This window comes from Nilaparvata lugens, chromosome X, assembly GCF_014356525.2.
Source record: "Nilaparvata lugens isolate BPH chromosome X, ASM1435652v1, whole genome shotgun sequence".
NCBI lineage: Eukaryota > Metazoa > Arthropoda > Insecta > Hemiptera > Delphacidae > Nilaparvata > Nilaparvata lugens.
Window position 1 is genome coordinate 25,855,637 of NC_052518.1, and position 22,340 is coordinate 25,877,976.

Consider the following 22,340-nt stretch of genomic DNA (forward strand, 5'->3'; position numbering starts at 1 on the left):
AAGAAATTGAATTGAATTGAGGTTCAGCTGTGAGAACAAAAACATGAGGAACATCATGCAGAAACTTATTAATATTGAATAATACTGTGCGCCACAATTTCTTGTTTCATTTTAATTTATTGTGCTGGTCAATATTCCAAAGACTACGGTATCTAGTATTATAGTACTTCATTTAGAATCTTAATAGCACTAGGCCTAAATGTATATCCTTCAATCAATATTATTAAGATTTTACTATAAAATTGAAAACTGCAATATCTTATTCATATTATTACTGGGAAAAAATCCTTTAATCTAAACACCAATATCAGGAATATGTAATAAAGGAAAATTAAAATTATTCCTCAAAAGGAAAATTATGATATTTTGAAAAATAAAAATCCAAATATATAATGACCTAAAAAGTACTTGAAAATCTGTTTTATCTACAGTAAAACCTTTTATCCATTTTATTCCAATCTTCAAGCCTATTCTATTATTGCATACCATCGTCTCATTATATTATGAGCTTTTTCCAAGAATTATTTTTTATGTTTCATAAAAATAATGCGTACTGTAATTGTGAGTACTTTATGCTGTGGAGATAGAAAGTATTCTTCACCTTGTAGTTTCAACGTGATTTACTATGATTTGTGAGGCAATAATAGTTTGTAATTATTTATTTACGAGGTTCAGTAATGCGTAGTCTTTCACTCCAATTTATTGTCAAACAAAAAAAAAAAATATTCAACGTTCAACAGAAAAAGTACGCGATGATTTTGATTTTTAATGAAAGGTTTCACTTTTCAGGAGATTCATAGAAAAGATTGGATGTTCAAATTGGTCGGTGATGAGGTTTTTTACATCGGTAGAACAAAATGCATTGTAAGAGTGGAACCTAGTGGTGGCTTTTCCTACGAGTACTCACTGATTGTCGATGGTAAAAGCCTTGAAAAATTCACTGAACAACTATCAAAAACTTGCTGCACTTGGCTAGTGCAACTACCCCAAAATGCCTACAGAGTTGTTCTAGGTATGGTTTCTGTAAACTATTTTTCCTAATTATCTATATGGCATAAAAAAGTATGTATAATTTTTGTTCAATTAATACTTCCATTCATGATATTGTTTTAATTTTGAGGCATAAGATGATCTTCCACAAAAACTGGGGTACCTAGTTACCTATCTTCTATAGAGATTCAGGAAAACGCTGTAGACTATTTACTTCTATTTTCCAATAATGAATAAGATTTGATACCGTATAATAAGCCTGTTTGAATACATAGGAGCCTGAAATCTGTAACAACCTACTGCAGAAGACGCCATTTCACCAGACTTATGCTTTTATTAGGTGAATAGGTTTTATGCATAGAACATATAGCATATGGGGTATGGGGAGAAAGTAGTACTTTCTGTACAAGTACGTGTATTGTTACAGCGATTTGAATACACCTTTTTGATAGTTGGTGGAGGATTAATGCATAGCTAATTTATTCACAAATCTAGAAATATCAGCACTACTTTATAGTCATGTCTTGTCAATTGTATCTTTGAGTTCAATATTAGTCCAGTCAAGGAAAGTTTATAGAGGGAAAAGTTTGGAAGACAATTTTTGAACCCGCAGTTCTGTTTAGAGTACGATAGTAAGGAGGTAAACATATCAAAAGTCCCCACCCCCACCCTCTGTGCTAAGGGGGTGCGGGGTGGTTTAAAGGTACAATTTTTTAGTTTCTCGCATAAAACTCAAAAACTATGTATCTTGAGAACTTGACTGTCATATAACAAATTGAAGCTTACATAATACCTACAATATTCATTCAACAACTTTTTCCATATCTTCTGTATTTTTTGAGATATCCGCTCTTGAAGGTGACATTCTTGAAAAAAAAACTTGTTTGCCACCAATGTTTTTCTATTTTTGCTCTCATAACTTTTTGTAAATCGATGGGAAAAACCAATGCTGATGATAAACTTATAGAGCATCAAATTTTCTTTAATTTGATGTATGATTTCACACTTTTACGGATTTCCCTATACCTTTTGCAGCAGCTTTAGTGTTGAGTGTGAAATCTCCATTTTTGCAACAATAAACCAATTGACATAGGATTTTGGAGGGAATGTTTTAAACAAAATTTTTGACTTTGCAGCTTTGTTGAGACTAGTAAGGATGAGAACATATCAAAAGTCCCCATTCCTAACTCATGTGCTAAGGGGCATGAGGGTGGTTTAAAAGTTGCATTTTGAGCGTTTTGCCTCCACGCTCATATCTTGAGAACAATGCGTTCAATCGACATAAATAACTATTCAAAAACTAAGTTTGATAAATTCTCTACACTTTTTGTTCAGTAAAATTTTGTGGTATTCCCAACAGTTTCCGAGATATTCGCTCTTGAAGGTGTGTAATTGTTAAAATAACTGTTTTTTATCCAATGTTTTGCTCTTTCAGGGCTTATAACTCTTTAACAATGCATCGTAAAAATTAATGCTTATTGTAGGTTTGTAGAGCATTAAATTCTCTTTGAAATTATGTATTATTCCAAGTTTCCCTTTCATTGCTATAGCAAATTCAATGTAGGGGGTGAAATTTTCATTACTGCAACAATTGATCGGTTGACAATGGCATTTGAATGGGGTGTCTGTGACACAATTTTTGACATTACAGCTTCATTTGGACCAGTAAGTAGGTGAACATAGCTAAAGTGCACATCTCTATCCCCTCTGTTGAAGGTGTGGAACCACTGAGTTGACACTTGTTGGAGCAATGAAAATTTCAACCCCTACATTGCAGCTGCTATAACAATGGAAGGAAAACTTGGTAAAGTGAAATAATACATCATTTCGAAGAGAATTCAATGCACTACAGACCTACGATAGTCATCAGTTTTTATGATGCATTGTAGGAGAGTTATAAGCCCTGAAAGAGCAAAACATTGGATAAAAACCTGTAATTTTAACAATTACACACCTTCAAGAGCGAATATCTCGGAAACTGTTGGGAATATCACAAACTTTCAGTGAACAAAAAGTGTAGAGAATTTATCAAACTTAATTTTTGGATAGTTATTTATGTCGATTGAACGCATTGTTCTCGAAATATGAGCGTGGAGGCAAAACGCTCAAAATGCAACTTTTAAACCACCCTCATCCCCTTAGCACATGAGTTAGGAATGGGGACTTTTGATATGCTCTCATCCTAACTAGTCTCAACAAAGTTGCAAAGTCAAAAATTTTGTTTAAAACATTCCCTCCAAATTCCTATGTCAATTGGTTTATTGTTGCAAAAATGGAGATTTCACACTCAACACTAAAGCTGCTGCAAAAGGTATAGGGAAATCCGTAAAAGTGTGAAATTATACATCAAATTGAAGAGAATTTGATGCTCTATAAGTTAATTATCAGCATTGATTTTTTCCATCGATTTTTAAAAAGTTATGAGAGCAAAAATTGAAAAACATTGGTGGCAAACATGTTTTTTTCAAGAATGTTTTTCAAGAGCGGATATCTCGAAAAATAGAGGAGATATGAAAAAAGTTGTAATATGAATATTGTAGGTAATTGTGTAAGCTTTAATTTGTTATATGACAGTCAAGTCCTCAAGATACATAGTTTTTTAGTTTTATGCGAGAATCTAAAAAATGGTACTTTTGAACCACCCCCACCCACTTAGCACAGAGGGTGGGGGTGGGGACTTTTGATATGTTTACCTCCCTACTACCCTAAACAGAGCTGCAGGTTCAAAAATTGTCTTCCAAACTTTTCCCTCTATACCCTTTTTTGAGCATTCATTGCCTGGACTATATTGAATATTCGAAAAATACAGATATAGCCTACATGTTATTGATGCGTTCAATTCATTTGCAGAGAGAGATACTCTGGACATATGGGCGAATGGAGACAAATTGGAAGCAACAGTGAGTATATCCATCCAATTGAATTATACAGTAATACAGGATTTATTATCTTAAATTTTCATCCATTTGAATTTATCAACTAAGCACTTTTTCATATAACCAATAGTGATGTTATGGTCATTTTTATATGTAAATGTTGCACTGTTGGCAAATGTATTTCATGATGTCTCTTTAATGAGCAGTAGTTTTTCCATTTCACTGATAACTGTCTTCGTATTCGAATCATTTTCCATGTTGTAACTTAAAATGTAGCTTTGAATGGAAAGTGATTCACTCAATCGACTGAGAGGTGCGTGAAAATCGTCTCGCCTCAGTGTGAAGGCTGCAGTGAATACATCATCGTTACTATCACATTTGAAAACTATTTAAAATGTCATTTGTAACATTGAATGGATAAGTTTTATAAAGAGATTCACCTGAAACTGTCAGCATTCCTTATAAATAACCTCAATGCTTCCCATTCAACCTATGCTGACCGTTTGATGTGAATCTCACTTTAGCAGTCCATTTTATGTTACTAATATAATGTTACTTCTGTATCACTTAACTATTCATACAGTGTAATTAATATTATTTTATATAATATTGTTTTTTGTTCTTTTGTACACATCTTAATGGGAATAAAAATTATTATTATTGAAAAATATTTTTTGTCTTAATAACTAAGTAGCCGGAGATCAATTCTGATCTCAAGACTAAAATAGTTGCAATTCAAAGCAGAGACTCATTCACTCTTTTCCAGATCAGAGGCTTAGAAACTCACGTACAATATTAGTTGTACCAAGGACTGCTGCTTTCTGCATAATTCTCATATGCCACTTCTCCAACTGCAGTTGTTCCATTGCTTGTCTCCATTCTTTTGTGACCAGTCCATTGGCAGACACTACTATAGGGATTATCACCACCTTCCTTAATTTATACATATCTTTCAGTTCAACTGACAGGGGCTGGTATTTTCTTTTCTTTTCGGCAATGGTACTCACAAGATTCTCATCAAGGGGCACTGCCACATCAATTATGTAAGCCTCTTTATTCTTTCTGTCAAACAAGACGATGTCTGGCCTGTTAGCCTCCACTGCTCTGTCAGTTGTCATACAACAATCCCAAAGAAGTCTTCCCTTTTCACCATTCAAGACCATTTCTGGCTTACACTTGTAATAGGGCACCTCACTCGCTATCAACTCATATCTTTTCGCCATTGCCTGATGAACCACTTTGGCCATATTGTTGTGCCGTTGCAAATACTCTGTATTAGCTAGTACAGAGCAGCCACCACAAATATGCTGTATCGATTCTATGGCTTACCTGCAGAGCCGACAGCTACTATCCACTGTGAGTCCCATCACATATCTTTTGTAAGCTCTAGTGCTGATTACCTGGTCCTGAATGGCAAACATGAAACCTTCAGTCTCACCGAATATTCCACTAGTCTGCAACCATTCAATTGATTCTTTTCTGTCAACACAATCAGAATGAAGTGCTGCAGCAAATCTTCCATGCAGCTCTTTCTGCTTCCACGCTTCCAGCCTCTCTTCTACTGTGCTGGCTGTTAGCTGTTGGACTCCATGTGCCAGCTGCAATGGGCTGTACTCCCTGTCTACCAGACAAACGGCCTTTAGCAGACCACTGTTTGCATTCTGGAAGTATTTCCGCAGTCTGTCTTCCTGTTGACGACACATAGTCTCCAGACTCAAGAGGCCTCTTCCACCAACACTTCTAGGCAGGTAGAGCCTCTGGATTGAGCTACGGGGGTGATGAAGTCTATTCTTTGTCAAAGTTGTTCTTACCTTTCTGTCAAACTCTTGCAAAGCTGTATCTGTCCACTTGACTATGCCAAATGTATACATGGCCACAGGGACTGCCCAGGTATTTATAGCAGATATTTTATTCCTAGAGCTAAGCCCTGTTCTGCATACCTTCTCAAGTCTTTGCACAGTCTTCCTTTGAAATTCTCTTCTTATGACAGTATCAGCTCTGCATAAGAGCTGAGCAAGACCCAAATACTTGTATTCATGTGGCCTGCCTAAACTCTGAATAAGCACTTCCTCAGTCAACTGTATAGCTCCATCACCCTCTCCTGATATTTGGCCTCGTTATTATCATTATTATTATTATTATTATTATTATTATTATATTATTATTATTATTATTATTATTATTATTATTATTATTATTAATTTACTAATTACTCACTTGCATAACGGAAGAGACATTGGGCCGTATGAATAAAAACTGAGCATATGCTCTTGAGCATGATCATGGAGCATAGGGTTTTGCTCATGTGCATTAGGTAGAAGCATAAGCATTTTCTCATATTTATATGAATAAGCTTTACCTCATAATATCTCGGAGGTAATGAACTGAACTCTGGAGCAAATGCTCACGTATTCTAAAGATTTTTCATCAGCTCATTCGTCTCACTTTGTTTTTATAGTGAAAGGTTAGAATTGTTTGAATGCTATCTCATCTATTGAAAAAGCAGTCAATTTTGCTTTAATAATTATTTATACTAACCTCAAAAATATCAGCAACTCTTGTGTAGAATTCCTTCTCTCTTTCCATTCATATTTCCTACTAGCAGGTAACCCGTGCTCCGCAAGGGTCTAATAAAAACTTGACAAACTGAAAACTTGATTTAATAAAATCTTAAGGAATTTAAAATAGCCCTATAACGATCCCCGATAAATGATATATATTTATATATATATATATATATATATATATATATATATAATATATATATATATATATATAAATTTTCAAGATAATCAGTTGAGTAGTTGAGACGTGATGATGCGTCATTCATGTATTTCCTATCCCGTATGTGTATAAGCCAATTCTTTCCATTACAATAGATAACTGAAGAAGACATTATATACTTGAAAACCTAACAGTAGCATATTCATTTTTTCAATACATCAATAATTTTAGTATCGATTAGATCCTCCTCAATTTGAATCAGGTAGCCTTTTGTTTCCTTAATTCCAAACAAAATACCTACAATAGGTACTAAATATTATTGAAGACTGTTTTGGGCTCAATGCCTGTAGTCTTCCTCGTTTTTTGTAATAAATAAATAAAAATATTCGTTTCACTCCGAATTTGTGTATGATAGTACATTATAACTGAATAATATAAATTAATACTAATTTTATTGTGAACTATTCATGTTTTTCTTATGAATTTCAATGATACAGCATGAAACGTATGTTCATTTCATTTGTACTGGTTGCAAAATTTTACATTAAATAATTATTTGATGAAATCTAAGTTCAATCATAATGAAAAAAACTTCCTTCAAAAAATAATTTATAATAATACGTTTTGAGGGAAAAAATCAAGAACAAAAAAAATTGAAGAATCAGGATTCGATCAGAGAATTATTCGCTCCAAGCCGAGTGTGCTACCACTACACCACGGCTCCGCTCTAATTTGAATGTATTGTAGCAACCTTATAACCTCGTTATAAACAAACATATTTTACAACAATGTAAGCCGTATGAAATTTCATGTCCCATAAATGAAATTTAAACATTTATACTGAAAAATCTAGAAGGAAAATTTAAATTTGGGCTTCGAGGTGCACGAGATTGAATTTTAGAATCTATGTACGAAATTTGAATATCCAAATCATTTCCGTTTTTCCGGTATACAATCCACAAGTTGACATGTTTTGATGCGAACAAACTCAACCCTACTCTCTCTTATTATAAAATAGATGAAAATGTTCAGCCATCCACTGGACATTTCCATGGTTGAATCTAAAAAGAGTTTTAGAGTTCTCAACTATTGGTTGTGGACGTATCTGGTATAGTTTCCTATTCCTCGCACGAATTAGTTGAGCCATTTCACTATGAGCAAAAGGTGAAAAGCTGCTCTAGACTAGACTCACCTTTTTTGAAGTATTTGCTTCAAAAGTTGAGCAAATGCTCTAGCTTATTCATACAATTTTCAGCATAAGCTTTACTTTCGAGCAAATGCTCAAACTATTTTTCTATGAGCATGAGCTCACGTTTATTCATAGAAAATGCATTTGCTAAATATTTTAGAAGTACAAGCAAATGCTCAACTTCATTCCTATATGGTCCTATATATTATCTTTCCGGTTAAAATTAGTAAGTTTTCTACTCATTAAATAGACTGCTTGTCACCATTATTGTTCCATGTTCACTAATAAATTGTTCCAATTCACTAATTGATTATTGCTGTTTGTGATATCGTGATAGAATAAAAAATTGAAGAATTACTTCATGTATTACATTTACTCAGCAGAAAACGGTATATTTATGCAAGGTGCGCCAGAGAAACTCACTTATTTGAAAAAAATCCCGTGCGTTGTATTGGTCATGTAGAGGGGCAGGAGGGGGCGCATCTGGAGGGGCAAGTTCTCAAATTTATCCTCTCTCGAGTAGTCATCATGATCCGGTCTAGAGAGCAGCGGCCCTTCGCAGTTGAGGGCTTCTTTTCTAAAGGTCGATCACCTTCCGCGCTCAATTTGAAATTCCTCCCCACAGACTCAATCCAGCCATAATTCGATTCTGTCGTGGGTTAACTCATTTAAGGAGTGTGGAAGAGTCGCTAAACCCAGAAATGGACTTCAATGAACCATCAGAACACCAGAAAATATCAAAAGAGTGAGGCAGTCAGTTGTTCGTTCTCCCCGGCGTTCGGCTCGCAAACACGCAGCTGCTATGACAATTTCTGACTCCACTGTTCGTCGAATTTTCCATGAGGACCTCCAACTTCATCCCTATAAATTGGCTGTTGTTCAAGAATTGACTGAACGTGATTTTGTTGCCTGTCAAAATGCATGAGATATGCTGATTGACAACCTGCTTAAAGACGCGTCTTGACAAGGCTCATTTTCACATGCGTTTCCTCAATGCGATTTTTTTATGGGGCTATTTGAAATCCCTGGTTTATGTCGATCGACCACGGACCATAGCACACCTCAAGAACAACATTCACGATGCCGTTGCCAACATACCGATTGATATAGTGCAACGAAATTTCAAGAATCGACTTTATCAGTGTATGCGCAATGGGGGTCGCCATTGGTCTGATGTCATTTTCAAGACTGCATGGAAAAATTGAGATATTGTATGAAAAAAAGATTGAAACGATATCTAAAGTACTTTTGTTTTTATTGACCTTTCAAATAAGTAAGTTTCTCTGGCGCACTTTGTATATACATACGAATGTGCTCAAATATAATTTTTGTGAAATAACATTTTCACTCCTTCCAATACAATAGATTGAAAAAATCAACAGAATATTTCATATTAAGTTTTCAACTCTTCGTTGAGATTCGTACCCAGTGTAGCCTTCATGAGGTCGACAAATTCTCGCGAAAAGAGATAGATCTATGCTTTATTATGCCTTGTTCAAATGTTAAATATTATAATCTTATTGTTCTATATTTGTGTACTCAGACGGAAATTTAGTTGTCTGAGTGAAGTGCATTTGTCACATTTATCTCATTGGAGTATTGTTGAAGTTTGTAAATTTGTTTATTTCAAATCGTGAATATATAGTCAGTTCACTCAAGCAATTCGATTGATTCAAAGTAATTTATATAATTCATATTTATAATTGTATAATTTATATTTCAAGTAATTTATTATACTTTATACTTTGTTTCATTCACATGAATGAAAGATTTTTATTTCTGATCAGTAGGTTCATATTAAGAAAAAGTTAGCCACTTTGGTACTTGTAATTAAGAACAGATTGATTGATATTGTGGTGGTCTTGCTTCTAGAGCTTTATAGATTATGCATTATCGACATTTGTAATAATGAGAGCTTCATGACACTCTACTCAAACATTTTAAGTAATGTATACTCTCATGAATTTGTAATGTCTTATAGAATTATAAATAAGGCTCGGCATTATTATTTGTTTCCGATTCTACTGTCAACTTTTATAAATTTTAGTATGAACTTCTTAAGCTATAATATAGATTTATTTCAGCCTGAAAGTCTTATTTCCACACATAAACATTGATCTTAATCCTATGTTATTCATGGTGATCACGATAGTTGTTATAATATTCTCCATCATCAAATCTGTCTTTGATTCTAGTTCACTCAATTCATTCAAGGAAAATAGCCGAGAGAATTCTCAAGATTGGAGTTCTTTATACACAAGCTGCCCCCTCTCCACAAAAGTGATTCAGAAGCATTGAGAGAAGAGATTCTGTTATCACTGGATGACTGATTGAAATGTCTCTTGTCGATCTTGACACCAGAAAACAGAGCAGCGATTTCAGCTGACTTTTTAACGGACATTACATCACTGTCTTGATCACTGCGACTGCGGCCTATGTTTGATGATCTACGACTTCCATAACCCATTGGTGTGAACACATTCTTAATCTGACCTTTCTGATCTCTCGCTGATACAACTAGAATTTTGTTTTGACTTCGTTTTTCCTGTGCAAAAAATCGACTACGGTTTACACTTGCATCACAGCATTCATCTATGTCGTCAACAAAATCACTATCGTCAGCAAAACTGTCCCGACAAACACTCTTCCTCGAACAGAAGTCTTCAGACATGATGTGCAAAGAATCATCTAGATCGTCGTTATATTTGAACAAGGGTACGTTTCTCAATATATTTTGGAAATTTGATGTCGATATGCTATCGTTTCTAACAAATCGTTTGTTGTTTTCGAATCGCTTGTGAACTGCTTTGAACTGTTGGTGGCCTTGCCATTGATCATCACAGCTATACAATGTTTGGAACATATCATAGTCTCCAGATGATCTTCTCGATTTTATATTGTTTCTCGGTTTATATTCCATCTGGAAAAATTCCAAGCTCTTAGATGGCTTTACACAAGATTTCATGTGGTTTGCTTTGCGATTGTCTCCTAGTTTCCTACTGGGAACAAGTGCAGGTGATCCAGGTCGTGATAAACTCGACTCGGAAGCGGCAAAACCTTGTTGTTTCAACTGCTCTATCATAGAAGGCTTCTGAGATTGATTGCAGTAACATTTTTCACTCTCGAGACAACTATCCGTGTCGCAACTGCAGCTAGATACTGGAGTCATTTTATTTACAAGAGTTTTATCGTTATGGATATGATTTTTCATTGAGCAGTAGCACCGTTGAGAAGTGTTGTAAGCGCATGACTCACTGTTGTCACTACAGGAGAAATATCCGAGCGAGTTTGGTTGACGACTACCTAGATAATCACTCCTTGGAGCCAAGCTCAACGAATTGAAACTGAGTATTGGATCATGTATGTACTGTCCGGCATCTTGAGGCTTCACTTCACTGTTTTGCATGTTGTTCCAAAGATAAAAAGGTTTTCGAGAGTAAGATGTATTTGTGGCATCATACATGAGATTCGGGTTTCTCACTTTATTGAGACCGAGGAAGGAGTCACTAGCTGATGTCATAGAGATGTTATGTTTTTTTAGTTTACTTTTCGCTTTGAATGTGCGTCGACGTGGTCTGAAGTTTTCAAAGAAGGAAGACACTGTTGTTATGAATGGTTTTTTGTTGCTGTATTTTCTTGGCCTCAATTTTGACCATGGAGCGTGGAAAAATCTTTTCAACTTTCTACTAGTTTTATATGTTCTCTGCATGATTTTCCTTTTCTTTCTCTTCTGCTTTTGCATTATAGACTTACTTCTTTGGTAGAGCTCATCTTTGGTTAATGTTACAGCAAATTTGAATATAAACTCCTTATATATAGGTTTTAGACTATTGAAAGACATTCCATTGACGTTTATTATTGTACTAAGAATTTCATCAATGTTGTTCAAGCCTTCTTGAATATGAAACTCGTTGAATAGCTCTTTGAATCCGAGAGGGCTGTGTATGCTATTTTTTCTTTGATTCAATTGGGAGCCTTTGCCATAGTTTTTGATTGGTCTGTTGTACCTTGATGAAATTGGCACTGACACGTTCATGAAACTTCCACTTCTAGGAATCACTACTCGGGTGAGTACATCACCTGAGTCAAAACTCTCATTATTTGTGAGAGTTTTTTTGGTGGGGTTGGAAGAATGATCACAGTAGGTAGTTTCTATTGTTTTAATATAATCTACATCCTCCATTGTGTCAGATTTTATGATACCAGTTTTCACTTCTCTTTCTGACTTTTGTTCATCACTGTCAATATTATTAATCGAATTATTTTCAACTTGCAATTGTTCATTTTCACCATCAAACTGGAACTGTTTCAGTCTATCAGATTGTTTGGAGTCAGTTTTTGAAGCAATCGATTTTGTATTACCTTTCAATATTGTCTGTTCCTTGGCAAATAGAAACTCATGTTCATCTCCTATACTGGAACTGCCTACACTTTTGACTACACCTAATCCATACCGGCATTTAATTTTCTTCTTCTTTTTAGCTGCATTCAGTTGATTATAGTTCATTGCGGCAACTAATGCCTTATAAAGGTTTGCTGCCAGAACAATAGCATCTTCGCAAGTAGCACAGACAAAACCGTGACACTGTAAACTATTACTCGTATAGTAGTCACTCTTTTTCATGATGACAACAAACAGTGGTGAATGATCGTCGTACGTCCGTTCAATAGCATACGGGAAATCCTCGTGGTTTAGTTCTCGAAACAAACCAGATCTTTCACTATTCTTGGGATCAATCACAATTGGGAGAAACGCATACTCGTATCCCATTTTTCCACTTCGGCTAGGTCGGTAAACAAACTTCATAGATGCCCACACTGCAATCTTGGGAAATGGATTCAGCTCTTCAATCACATGGCCATGCTTCTCATCAAAGTTGTGCACTTTCAATCCGTGATCAGAAATTTCCAGAATGGACTTGAAATTTGGGAGCCTATGGGAGCCTGGATATCTAGTTTTTCTGTAAGTGAAATAGAGATTTTTCAAAGGTTCTTGCAAACCCTCCAATGAGGTGATTTTATTGTTGAGTGGTAATGACCCTATGTAATCGACTTGATACCGTAGAATGTTTCTGCTAGCCCGGCCAATATCCTCCTCAAACTCAGATGAACTAACGTCAGTGAACATTTTCTCAATACGTGCTTGAACAATGTTCTTCACCTTTTTTCTGTCCGTTTGATTGCCGGAGGATTGGTCAAGGATATTGGAGTGGGTTCTGCTGGTTTCAGACGAAGATAGGGGACCAGCTAGATTATCAGGATTATCAGCTGATCCTGTGATATTTGATTGATTTTCGTCGAACATCAAATCAATTCTCTGCTTAATTATGCTTCCCTCATCGTCGGCATCCAATTCCAATACGTTGGTCAGGTGGAATCCGGTGCTTTTCCTATTCGACACTTCGGATGGAGCTTTATCTTGTTCCAATTGTGTGTAGGCGTTAGAGTTTGACTGAAACATTATCCCACACCGACACTAATCATCTCATCTTTTCACGTTTCTGGAAGAAATCTGAGGCACCTGGATGCTGCTTCACTCCTCATCTGCTGGAGAAGCTGAGAGCATTCAAGGTCCACAATTCTTCTGGGAGTCTGAAAAAAGCAAGATGTTCTGTGTATTAGTCCGGATGTTATTGTAGTAGATATCCATAATGAATGAAAAAACTTGGCATTGTCACAATTGATAATTATTTATAGAAATAAATATGAAATAATACATATAAATACTAATACTAATTAATATTAGCATACATAAATAATATGAATTAATTTTTATTGTTACACCTTAATCAATCTATAGTGATACTCAATGTACTAGAGCTTATTGATTCTCAGTAAATAAACGTGAAATATATCCCATTGATGCATGTTTGTGCAAGTCCACGCGAGACCATGCATGAGCACGCGTGCAGATGAGAAACAAAATCTGGAAAGATCATAGGAACATTCACACTAAATGCGTGCACTAGTTGGTGGCGTTTATTGTGAACAGTGACAGACAAGTGTTATTTGTATGGATCTTTCCAGAGTTTATTTCTCATGTGCATGCTTAGTCATGCATGGTCTCGCGTTCACCACCACATAGGCCTATGTGCTTTCAATGTTATCATACTCTTAGAATGAGTATTAATACCAGTATGATTACTTTGTATTCATGTGAAATTCAATGTAGTTTTTATTGAGTCATATTTCAACTCATCAGTGGAGATTAGTTATGGTGTAACAACATAAAACTAGTTCCTTTTTATTTCGATGTAAAATAAACACAGATGGTTATGAAAATCACAGTTTTTCTTATGTAGTATCAAATAATAAAAAATTTAGACTAATGAAAAATAATCATCACACATAATTATCTATAATATAATAAAGGAAAGAATCGGCTTATACACGTACGGGATAGGAAATTCACGAATGACGCATCATAATGACGCGTCTGAATTACTCAACTGATAAACTTGGAATTTTAAATATAAATTCTCAATTTACCGAGGATGGTTATGGGTATATTTTTAATTCTTCAAGATTTCATTAAGTCAAGTTTCAGTTTGTCAAGTCTTCAGCTTGCCAAGTTTTAAAATCTTCATGCTTCTAGTTTATTATACTTTGCTAACTTTGCTTGAGTGTGATCATAGATAGAATAAGTTTATTCAACGGTTCTATCCATAGTGTATTTTTCATCTTCTCATTCTTTTTCTATCTATATATATCCTTTTTCCATATCTATACTACGGTATATACAGGTTGGAGAAAAATATGGAAACAGCTGAATATTATCTTTTAAAATGGAAATTTGACGATAGGTCTGATTGGGGATTCTATTCGAATAAAATTAATTAATTTCCTGTCGAATCAATATTTTTGTCTGCCATCTTGGAACCCAATTTTCAATCCAACCTCATTTTTTAAAAAGGAAAGTGGTCATATGATGCATGACTTCGATTCAGAATTTCAAGAGAAAATGAATGGCAAAAACCGTGCATCGATATCTCAAACTGTTTAAAAGTTATCCACATTCAATAATGAAGTTTATACTAATCTTAATAAATAATGAAGATACTAATAAATTTTAATCATCTATCTACATGGTAATCTATAATATAATAAAGGAAAGAATCGGCTTAAACACGTAGGTAAGGAATAGGAAATTCACGAATGACGCATAATCACGTCTGAACTATTGGACTGATTAACTTGGAATTTTGCATATAGATTCTTCATTTACCGAGGATGGTTATAAAGATGAATAGTCATAGGCCTATTAAAAATTCTTTGAGATTCCAGTATAGGTCAAGTTTTCAGTTTGTCAAGTTTTTAATACTAGACCTTTGCGGAGCACAGGTTACCTGCCAGTGATACTTATTAACAGTCGCAATGCAATTGGTCGATATTAAACGCAATCAAAAAGGAAAAAAATGCAAGGAACTAACGTGCACATAGGGCAAAATGTGCGTCAACTAAGCGTCCGGAAAACACGGAATCGGAAATGCCATTTGAGTTCCGGACATTTCCAAGCCGCTACAAATGTCCCTGTGTGCATGCTGCTCTATGGTTATAATGTTGACAAAAATAACTGCTATGGTAGAAGTTATTTTTATACAAGTAACAAGTAATTTTCAAAGCAAATGTACTTTGCACTGCACAGGGTCAGTTTAATAGAATGATCCACTACAATAAAAAAAATAACTTAATAAGCGCGCCAATATTTTTTCCATTCTAGTAAAACATAAATTCATAAAAAATGATGTATCTAAAATAGTCTGTGAATCAGCTGTATCATAGTGAGTAGGTTTGTGCAATAAGAACAATATTTATCAAGTTTTAATTTTTTTGTTTTCTGTGATGCATTTATTTATTCTATTTCTTGTTACTTCAACCTTCGAAATTTTCAAATTCCTGGACCGAAAATTGAGTAGCGTAGCAGTGATGTGTGCTTTTATAACCTAATAATACTTTTGACAACATAAACTTTCTATCAAAATTTTGGAGAGAAATGCTCAGCCTACTAGTTTTTCCTCCATGGTCATAATTATAATATTATGATTACAGTGTTTTGTGCAATAAATGAAATGAATCAATAAACCTATTCCTTCGAATCTCGAAACCTATCTATGGATCACTTATTTTTTGGATAGAAGGATTTTCTCCGTGATATAGTTAAGAAAGAGAGAGAGAGTGTGTGTGTAGATAAAAAATGAAGAAAAAAGTGATGGTGTCGGGGGAGAAAAACAAGATGAAGAAGAGCGCTCCAGAGAAAGAGTGAGAAAGCGAGTGTGATGAAAGGTTTGGTCACTAAGGAGATGATGATGATGAGACGACACCATCAGGCAGTTGACCTGAATTGAAAGTAGTCCAAAAACGAGCCATTGAAAGTTTATGGAAATTTAAATGCGACACTATAATAGAAATAACAACTTTATAAGCGCGCGCATTTTTCACTTTCTTTTTTTCTGATATATTTCGGTTGTCAATAACTTGATGCACAGTCATAACGAAGGATATTAAAAATATATTGTGATAAATCAATCGCTGCTGCTAGTGAGAGGTGGTTACACGATCGTCCATGCCATGTTTTCACAACTAGCGATCAAAGCAATGTTCCACAACCGGACATTGGAGACTGCTTGAAAATCTTATTATTCTTGCCATAATTTTGTATGAAGAACTACATTTTTCCATAGAATCATTGATGTGTGTCATGTAGATTAGGCACGCAATACCAACCGTGTATTTTCTATGGAAATAAGATTTTAAAATTAAAAAACTGGGCTTCAGCAGTTTAGCTGAACTAAAAAGAAATGTTTTCTCTGAATCCTTAGAACTGTTTGTTACTCTCGACAATATTAGCTTATTAGTTTAAGTCGGTCAAAAGTCAACATTTCCGTTTTCAACAATAGAGAATTTCATCAGGCTCCTAACGATTTTGTTCAATGAAAATCAGAAACTTGAAAGGTCGTATAATAATTATATCACAATGCGAATGAATCGTTTTACTATTAATAGTTTTTAGCAAGATTAAAAACTGTAGGCTGAATAGCGAAAACAGTATATTATTTGTTAAATTACCAACATGTACATTGACTAAATAATTTTATATTTTCATGTAGGAATATTAATCTCAGTACAGTATCTAGTATTACAGTACAATATTAATCTCAGTTCATCCAGTGCATGGACAATGATGTATTTTAGTGACAATCATGAGATTTCTTGATATGAAAAATATTATTCGAGAAATATTCATAGCTCACCATGGAGGGATAGTTGAAAACTGTTAATTCCACTTTTTGAGGCCATAAAACTGGTCCAGAGCTCAAAAATGGAGAAGTAGAATTATAGACTGATTATTTTTTATTGTTATTTCTGATATATTTCCACATTAATTGGTTATCTTTGATCCATACCACTTGATTTTATAGCAGTACTTATTCAATAGTGGATTAGTTACTTTATTTAAGATAACGAAATGGGGTGCTATTCCTTAAGTGGCAATATTCACTGTATGTGATTCATTGATTCTATTTCTCTATAATTATTATTCCATTATCTATTGAAGATTAATCAATACAAAGAATAAAATGTTTTATGAATAATTTATAATCATTTTGTTGCCAAAGAACTGGGTTTTTTTAGATCGGCAGTGTCATTCGGTAATCCAAGCAGCATCTGAGTTGTGAAGGCGCTGAGAGGTAAAAGAGATGCTCCTTATCAAACTCATGCAACTACAAAAACTAATAGCAAACATTCTTATTTCACGGCTACACATCACTATCACACATTACTTTTTAACTAGATTCCACAAACAAGCACTGGAAACTGAAACAAATATATAAATGAAGACGTTACAAACTACAAAGATAACTTTTTATTCTTATCTCAGCGCCTTCACAACCTAGATGACACTTGGGTACCGTAACCAAATGACACTGCCGATCTGGAAACCCCAATCTATAGCAACAACAACAAGAGCTCAATTAGAGTATAAACAAGAGTATCAAGCTCTGAAAATGGGGGAAAAATGAAACAAATTTACGATAAATCTAACTATTAAACAGCACTTGATAAAATGTTGTGAATGAATGATGAATATTACTAAACTATAGATACTCTTTATTGTTAAGATAATAAAAAAATCAAGAATTCCCTCACATATGTATCGGTAACGATATATGATCATGTAACAGTAAAAAAGTAGTCATTGAAAAGTAATTTGTGTTAAAAAATACATACAAATGAAAACTTAAATCTCAACTCATTAACGGAGTTGAGAACGAATTATTATACAATAATAATTAATTGTGCAGAAAATAACCGTGTAAAAGGCTACTGTGAGTGCTTGAAATTGAACAAATTTGCATTTATTCTATGGTTGGAAACTGGAAGTAATTAGTGTCATTAATGGTGGCTGGAAACTGGAAGACCATATGTATAAGTCAAGAAGTACACAGAGTACTTTGGTGTGCGAAATAATCACCAACATCTTACATTAACTTGGATCATTCACAGCAATATAACTCACTTGATAATATATAATTTTGTTTTGTAGTTGTCCAATGTGTCTAAGTCAAGAACGTTATAAATAATAATAATAATACTGAGGGTGATGCCCACATAAGCTCTTGGGCTTGTGCGTGGGTAATGAGTGAGAGGAATGATGATTAGAAACATTAGTGTGAAACATTCAATAAAGTAGGTACTGTAGCCTTAAATTTGAGAAATTATGACTCAATCGTTACTGATTAATATTAGCCAATAATTCATTTATTCCTATCACTTTATAATAGTGATTCGGTTCACAATGAATACGGTATCCTAACTTACTGTCTACACAGGAAATATTGATGATATTACGCGAAATACTTCACGCAATATTAATTTTCAATGTTGATAACAAAGTTCAATAACGTTAAAAAAATTATGACTGGTTACTTCTATGTAAAAATTACAGTATCTTGTGTCATTCTTATCAATTTATGTCCATACTTTGATATTATTTAATTAGATAGGTACGATATATGCCTACATTTTGATTGTATATGATTCATATACGCTTCATGTGAAAATTTGTTTATATTTTTCTACTTTTAATCATTATCATTTGCTCTCACTCATCATTATCTGTGTGTCGTTGTGAAGGTAATGTTGTGCTAGACATCCATATAAAGTTAGAAAACGATCTGGAATTTCCACAACAACTGTTCATTTCATTTCAAAATCATTTTGAAAAACTAGTTCCAGTTGCTACAACAGTATCAATCTCTAATAACTTATCTAGACTTCAAGATTAAAACGTTAGTTCACTAGATATTGATAATTTAATAAAACAACACTGTTTGTTTTAAAACTCAGTTTTAGTAGGGTTTACAGGAGGTTGATAATGGTGTAACAAACTTATTTCTCAAAATGTTTGAATAAATCATTGGTTGAGACAATTACAAGTCTTTTAATATTGTTGTAAAAATACTATTCAAATTTCTTTCTTTGAATAGGACTATCACTGAAGATTAAATCATACCATCATACCTAGTGAGTGTTCATCGTACTATCATGTTTTAATAGCTATTGTATTTCTTTTCTAGTTTTGTAACTTAATTGAAAATTTATAAAGCACGTACATTTTTAAAATCATATTACTCAAAAGCAGTAGCAGTGCTGATTCATCCATAGCCTGATACATTTTTCTCTTTAATCTCTAAAACATGTTTTAGCTCTAGTCAATTCACTGCTTGCATGAACTGTGCAAAATAATCTTACTATTTAAAAAAATATATTTATAATTTGTTTTCTACATCCCATCTATTTCATCATACACGTTCTCTTGAAGAATATATTTCGAGTAATAGGCTAGTATTAATAAGCAATTGAATTTTATTACCTAATTCACAGTAATCTTTAATTTTTTACAAATTTGTTGGGTGATGGGCAAAAAATTAATTACTTTTGATTCAATTGGGAAGAACATAATATTATAAATTATAACTATAACTAGAGAAATAATCCATGTCGTGATTTGCAAGATAACTTTTCGCCTTTGTGTAAAGCATTATTAAAATAAATTATAGAATATTATTGGCATTATAAACTATATAATCATTGTCTCCTACGAAGAGAGTTATATATATTTCCACTTTCAAGTTATAGTAACTTACATAGTATACATTTTACCAATTCAAAAATGAACAATATTTTATAAACATACTTTGATGTGAATATTTTCTTGGAAAACAAAATAACTTATTTTTATTCCTAAAAAGAAGAAATAACCAACTACTCTTTGTTGAATAATAATATAGGACTACTGAGCAATATGTACTTTTTATATAGTTTCCAGACCTATAGTTTTCACCTTGAAAAATAGGTACATGCTAATCAAAACCTATGCTATTCATACTATTCACAATATGTAAAGCTTGTATAACACGTATAATTTCTTTCAAGAAATAAAGTAGGGATATTAAGAATTCTGAAGAGCCGGCAAATACCAACACCGGTAATGAGTTATCCTGTCATTTCTTTCTAGAAATACACGTTCCTCAGTGTATTCAGTGATATAAATATCATACTCTATACACCATCTATAGGTACTCATTACCAGTGTTGGTATTTGTTTGCTCTCCCAAGACTCAAGCGTTTGAAAATAATGAGTAACTAGAACTACCTAATCATGAATTTTCGTTTTTTTATTCTACTCCAAAATAAGACTCTTCTAGATTATTGAGGATCTGTCAATTACTAGATTTTTATCAATTTATAGTTCAACTCCATACCAGCTCATTATCTTTTTTGAAAGTATTTGAAGCTCCTTCATTTTTGCTTATACAAAGAGTAAAATCAGTTGAGCTAGAATGATTTACTTCATGGATAACGTACATGCTGAACTTTTATTATAGGCCTACTAGATGTTATAATTTATTGAAGATTATCCACTGTGTTCACTTTTTACTAAGTTACTGTAATAAATCTTCGTTTTGACAAAACATTACACTTGAATTAAAGCATCTCTTATCACATCGAGTGGATTAATTGTTGATTGAAATAGATAAAATGAAAACGTGTTGATCAACTTATACTTATTTGTGACAAGAATAATTGTTGTTGAAATAAAAACAACAATTCTTGTTCAAATTCATAATTTATTAAAATAACATTAATTTTGTCAAATACATTCTATGTTTGAAAACGTGTAACTCAACTTACTTGTGCTGGTGATCAGATCCAATAGTCACAAACGGCTTTCTCGATGACCATTTAACAATCACGGGTACAAGTGGAATACGGCTGAACGGTATGCTATTTCACGATAATATAAAAACAGGACGTCCAGTTTTAAAACCAGGGCTGAGGCCTAGCACAACACGAGATAAGAGAGCAACTGGACTACTGGAGAGATGCAAGTCTTGTCCAGCGCTTTGCTTTGAGGTCATCCACTCTCCATCCTGCAATGTGCTGTGTGCATTGCCCTCTCTTCATCGACAGAGCAATAATTTCTTACTGTCCAAGTCCATGAACCGTTATCGGTCGGTAACAGTTCTGCTGCATTGCCATTCCGACTGAAAGTCAAGTTCCTACATACAACATACACCCTGCACAGTATCCTATTTGTCACATCTCTACTCAACACTCATCTGTAAAATTCTGAGTTCTTTCAGATATGAATCCTATATTCGAATACTTCTTTGTTCCTGCAATAATAATTATTATATTTGTGAGATTCTAGTACGGTACGTTCCATTAAGAATAAATATATTCTTGAGAGTCGTTATTGACTGTACATTCATTTCTTTTCTAATTATTAAAATATCAATGAAATTGAAATATATTGTTTAGGTTTGCTTGCTCTTTCAATAATATTAGGCTTTCGACATTTGAAATACGTTCGCCCCTTCAATTATAAATTCATTTTTGAGAATCATATTTTGACTGCAAATATTATTGGAGAAGTTTTAGTGAATTTGATCGAACATGAGTTTCCTGAATATTATTATGAATCATTGAAAACATCTTATAGGGTATAAATGTGTTTAATATAATTCATGAGGATTTTTCCAGAATGATGTTGAACTTTTTTATATAGCTCTGTATATGACAGGAAAAGGATGAAATTTCAGGGAACTTTTTTCCAGTTTTACTGGCAGTGCTGTAAAATGTTCATGTGGCTGCCATGATTCATTCATCAGTTGCTGGGAGCAATCCAGCAATATATGGAGCAACCTCTCACTTCCACTGCCAAACATTATTTTAACAGGAAAAAATAAAAATGCGGCTGAGATAACGCAAGTTATGTAGTATGCATGACTAATATCAACATTTGGAGAGAGTATGTAATGCATTTTTCGAGCGTAAGGCTAAGGCCTTGGACAGTGTCTTTGGGCATCTTGGACAATGCTAGGGCCACGTAACGTGGATGGACGGCCGTTTCGTTGTTCATTGTGTAATATTATTGTACCTTCAGTAGAGGATTGGAACAAACGAGAACAAACGACGTTATTCGCACGTTATAACGACGTTATTAACGTTAAACGACATCATAGGCGCCGACTTGTCAAAATTATTGGGGGGGC

General features: G+C 33.9%; 2 protein-coding genes across 5 annotated transcripts in view; one reads left to right on the top strand and one right to left on the bottom strand.

The window, feature by feature from the left end:
• Positions 1-4,255, top strand: part of LOC111051755 (RING finger protein 11) — a 41,349-nt gene extending 37,094 nt beyond the window's left edge. The window contains exons 3-4 of one of the 4 annotated variants that reach the window (XM_039443081.1): positions 790-1,012; positions 3,841-4,250. In XM_039443081.1, coding sequence (XP_039299015.1) covers positions 790-1,012; positions 3,841-3,944 — 327 coding nt within the window. In that variant the 3' untranslated portion in view covers positions 3,945-4,250. Of the gene's footprint in view, positions 1-789; positions 1,013-3,840 lie in introns of all 4 variants that reach the window. The other 3 variants (XM_039443080.1, XM_039443079.1, XM_039443082.1) reach the window with 3 other exon arrangements.
• Positions 4,256-9,434: 5,179 nt separating this feature from the next.
• LOC111051753 lies at positions 9,435-21,162 on the bottom strand. Its single transcript, XM_022338308.2, has 2 exons — positions 20,977-21,162; positions 9,435-13,371 (listed from the first exon to the last, which is right to left on the bottom strand). The coding sequence occupies exon 2, from the start codon at positions 13,238-13,240 to the stop codon at positions 9,989-9,991; it is 3,252 nt and encodes a 1,083-aa protein (XP_022194000.2). The 5' UTR covers positions 13,241-13,371; positions 20,977-21,162; the 3' UTR covers positions 9,435-9,988.
• Positions 21,163-22,340: the final 1,178 nt, after the last annotated feature.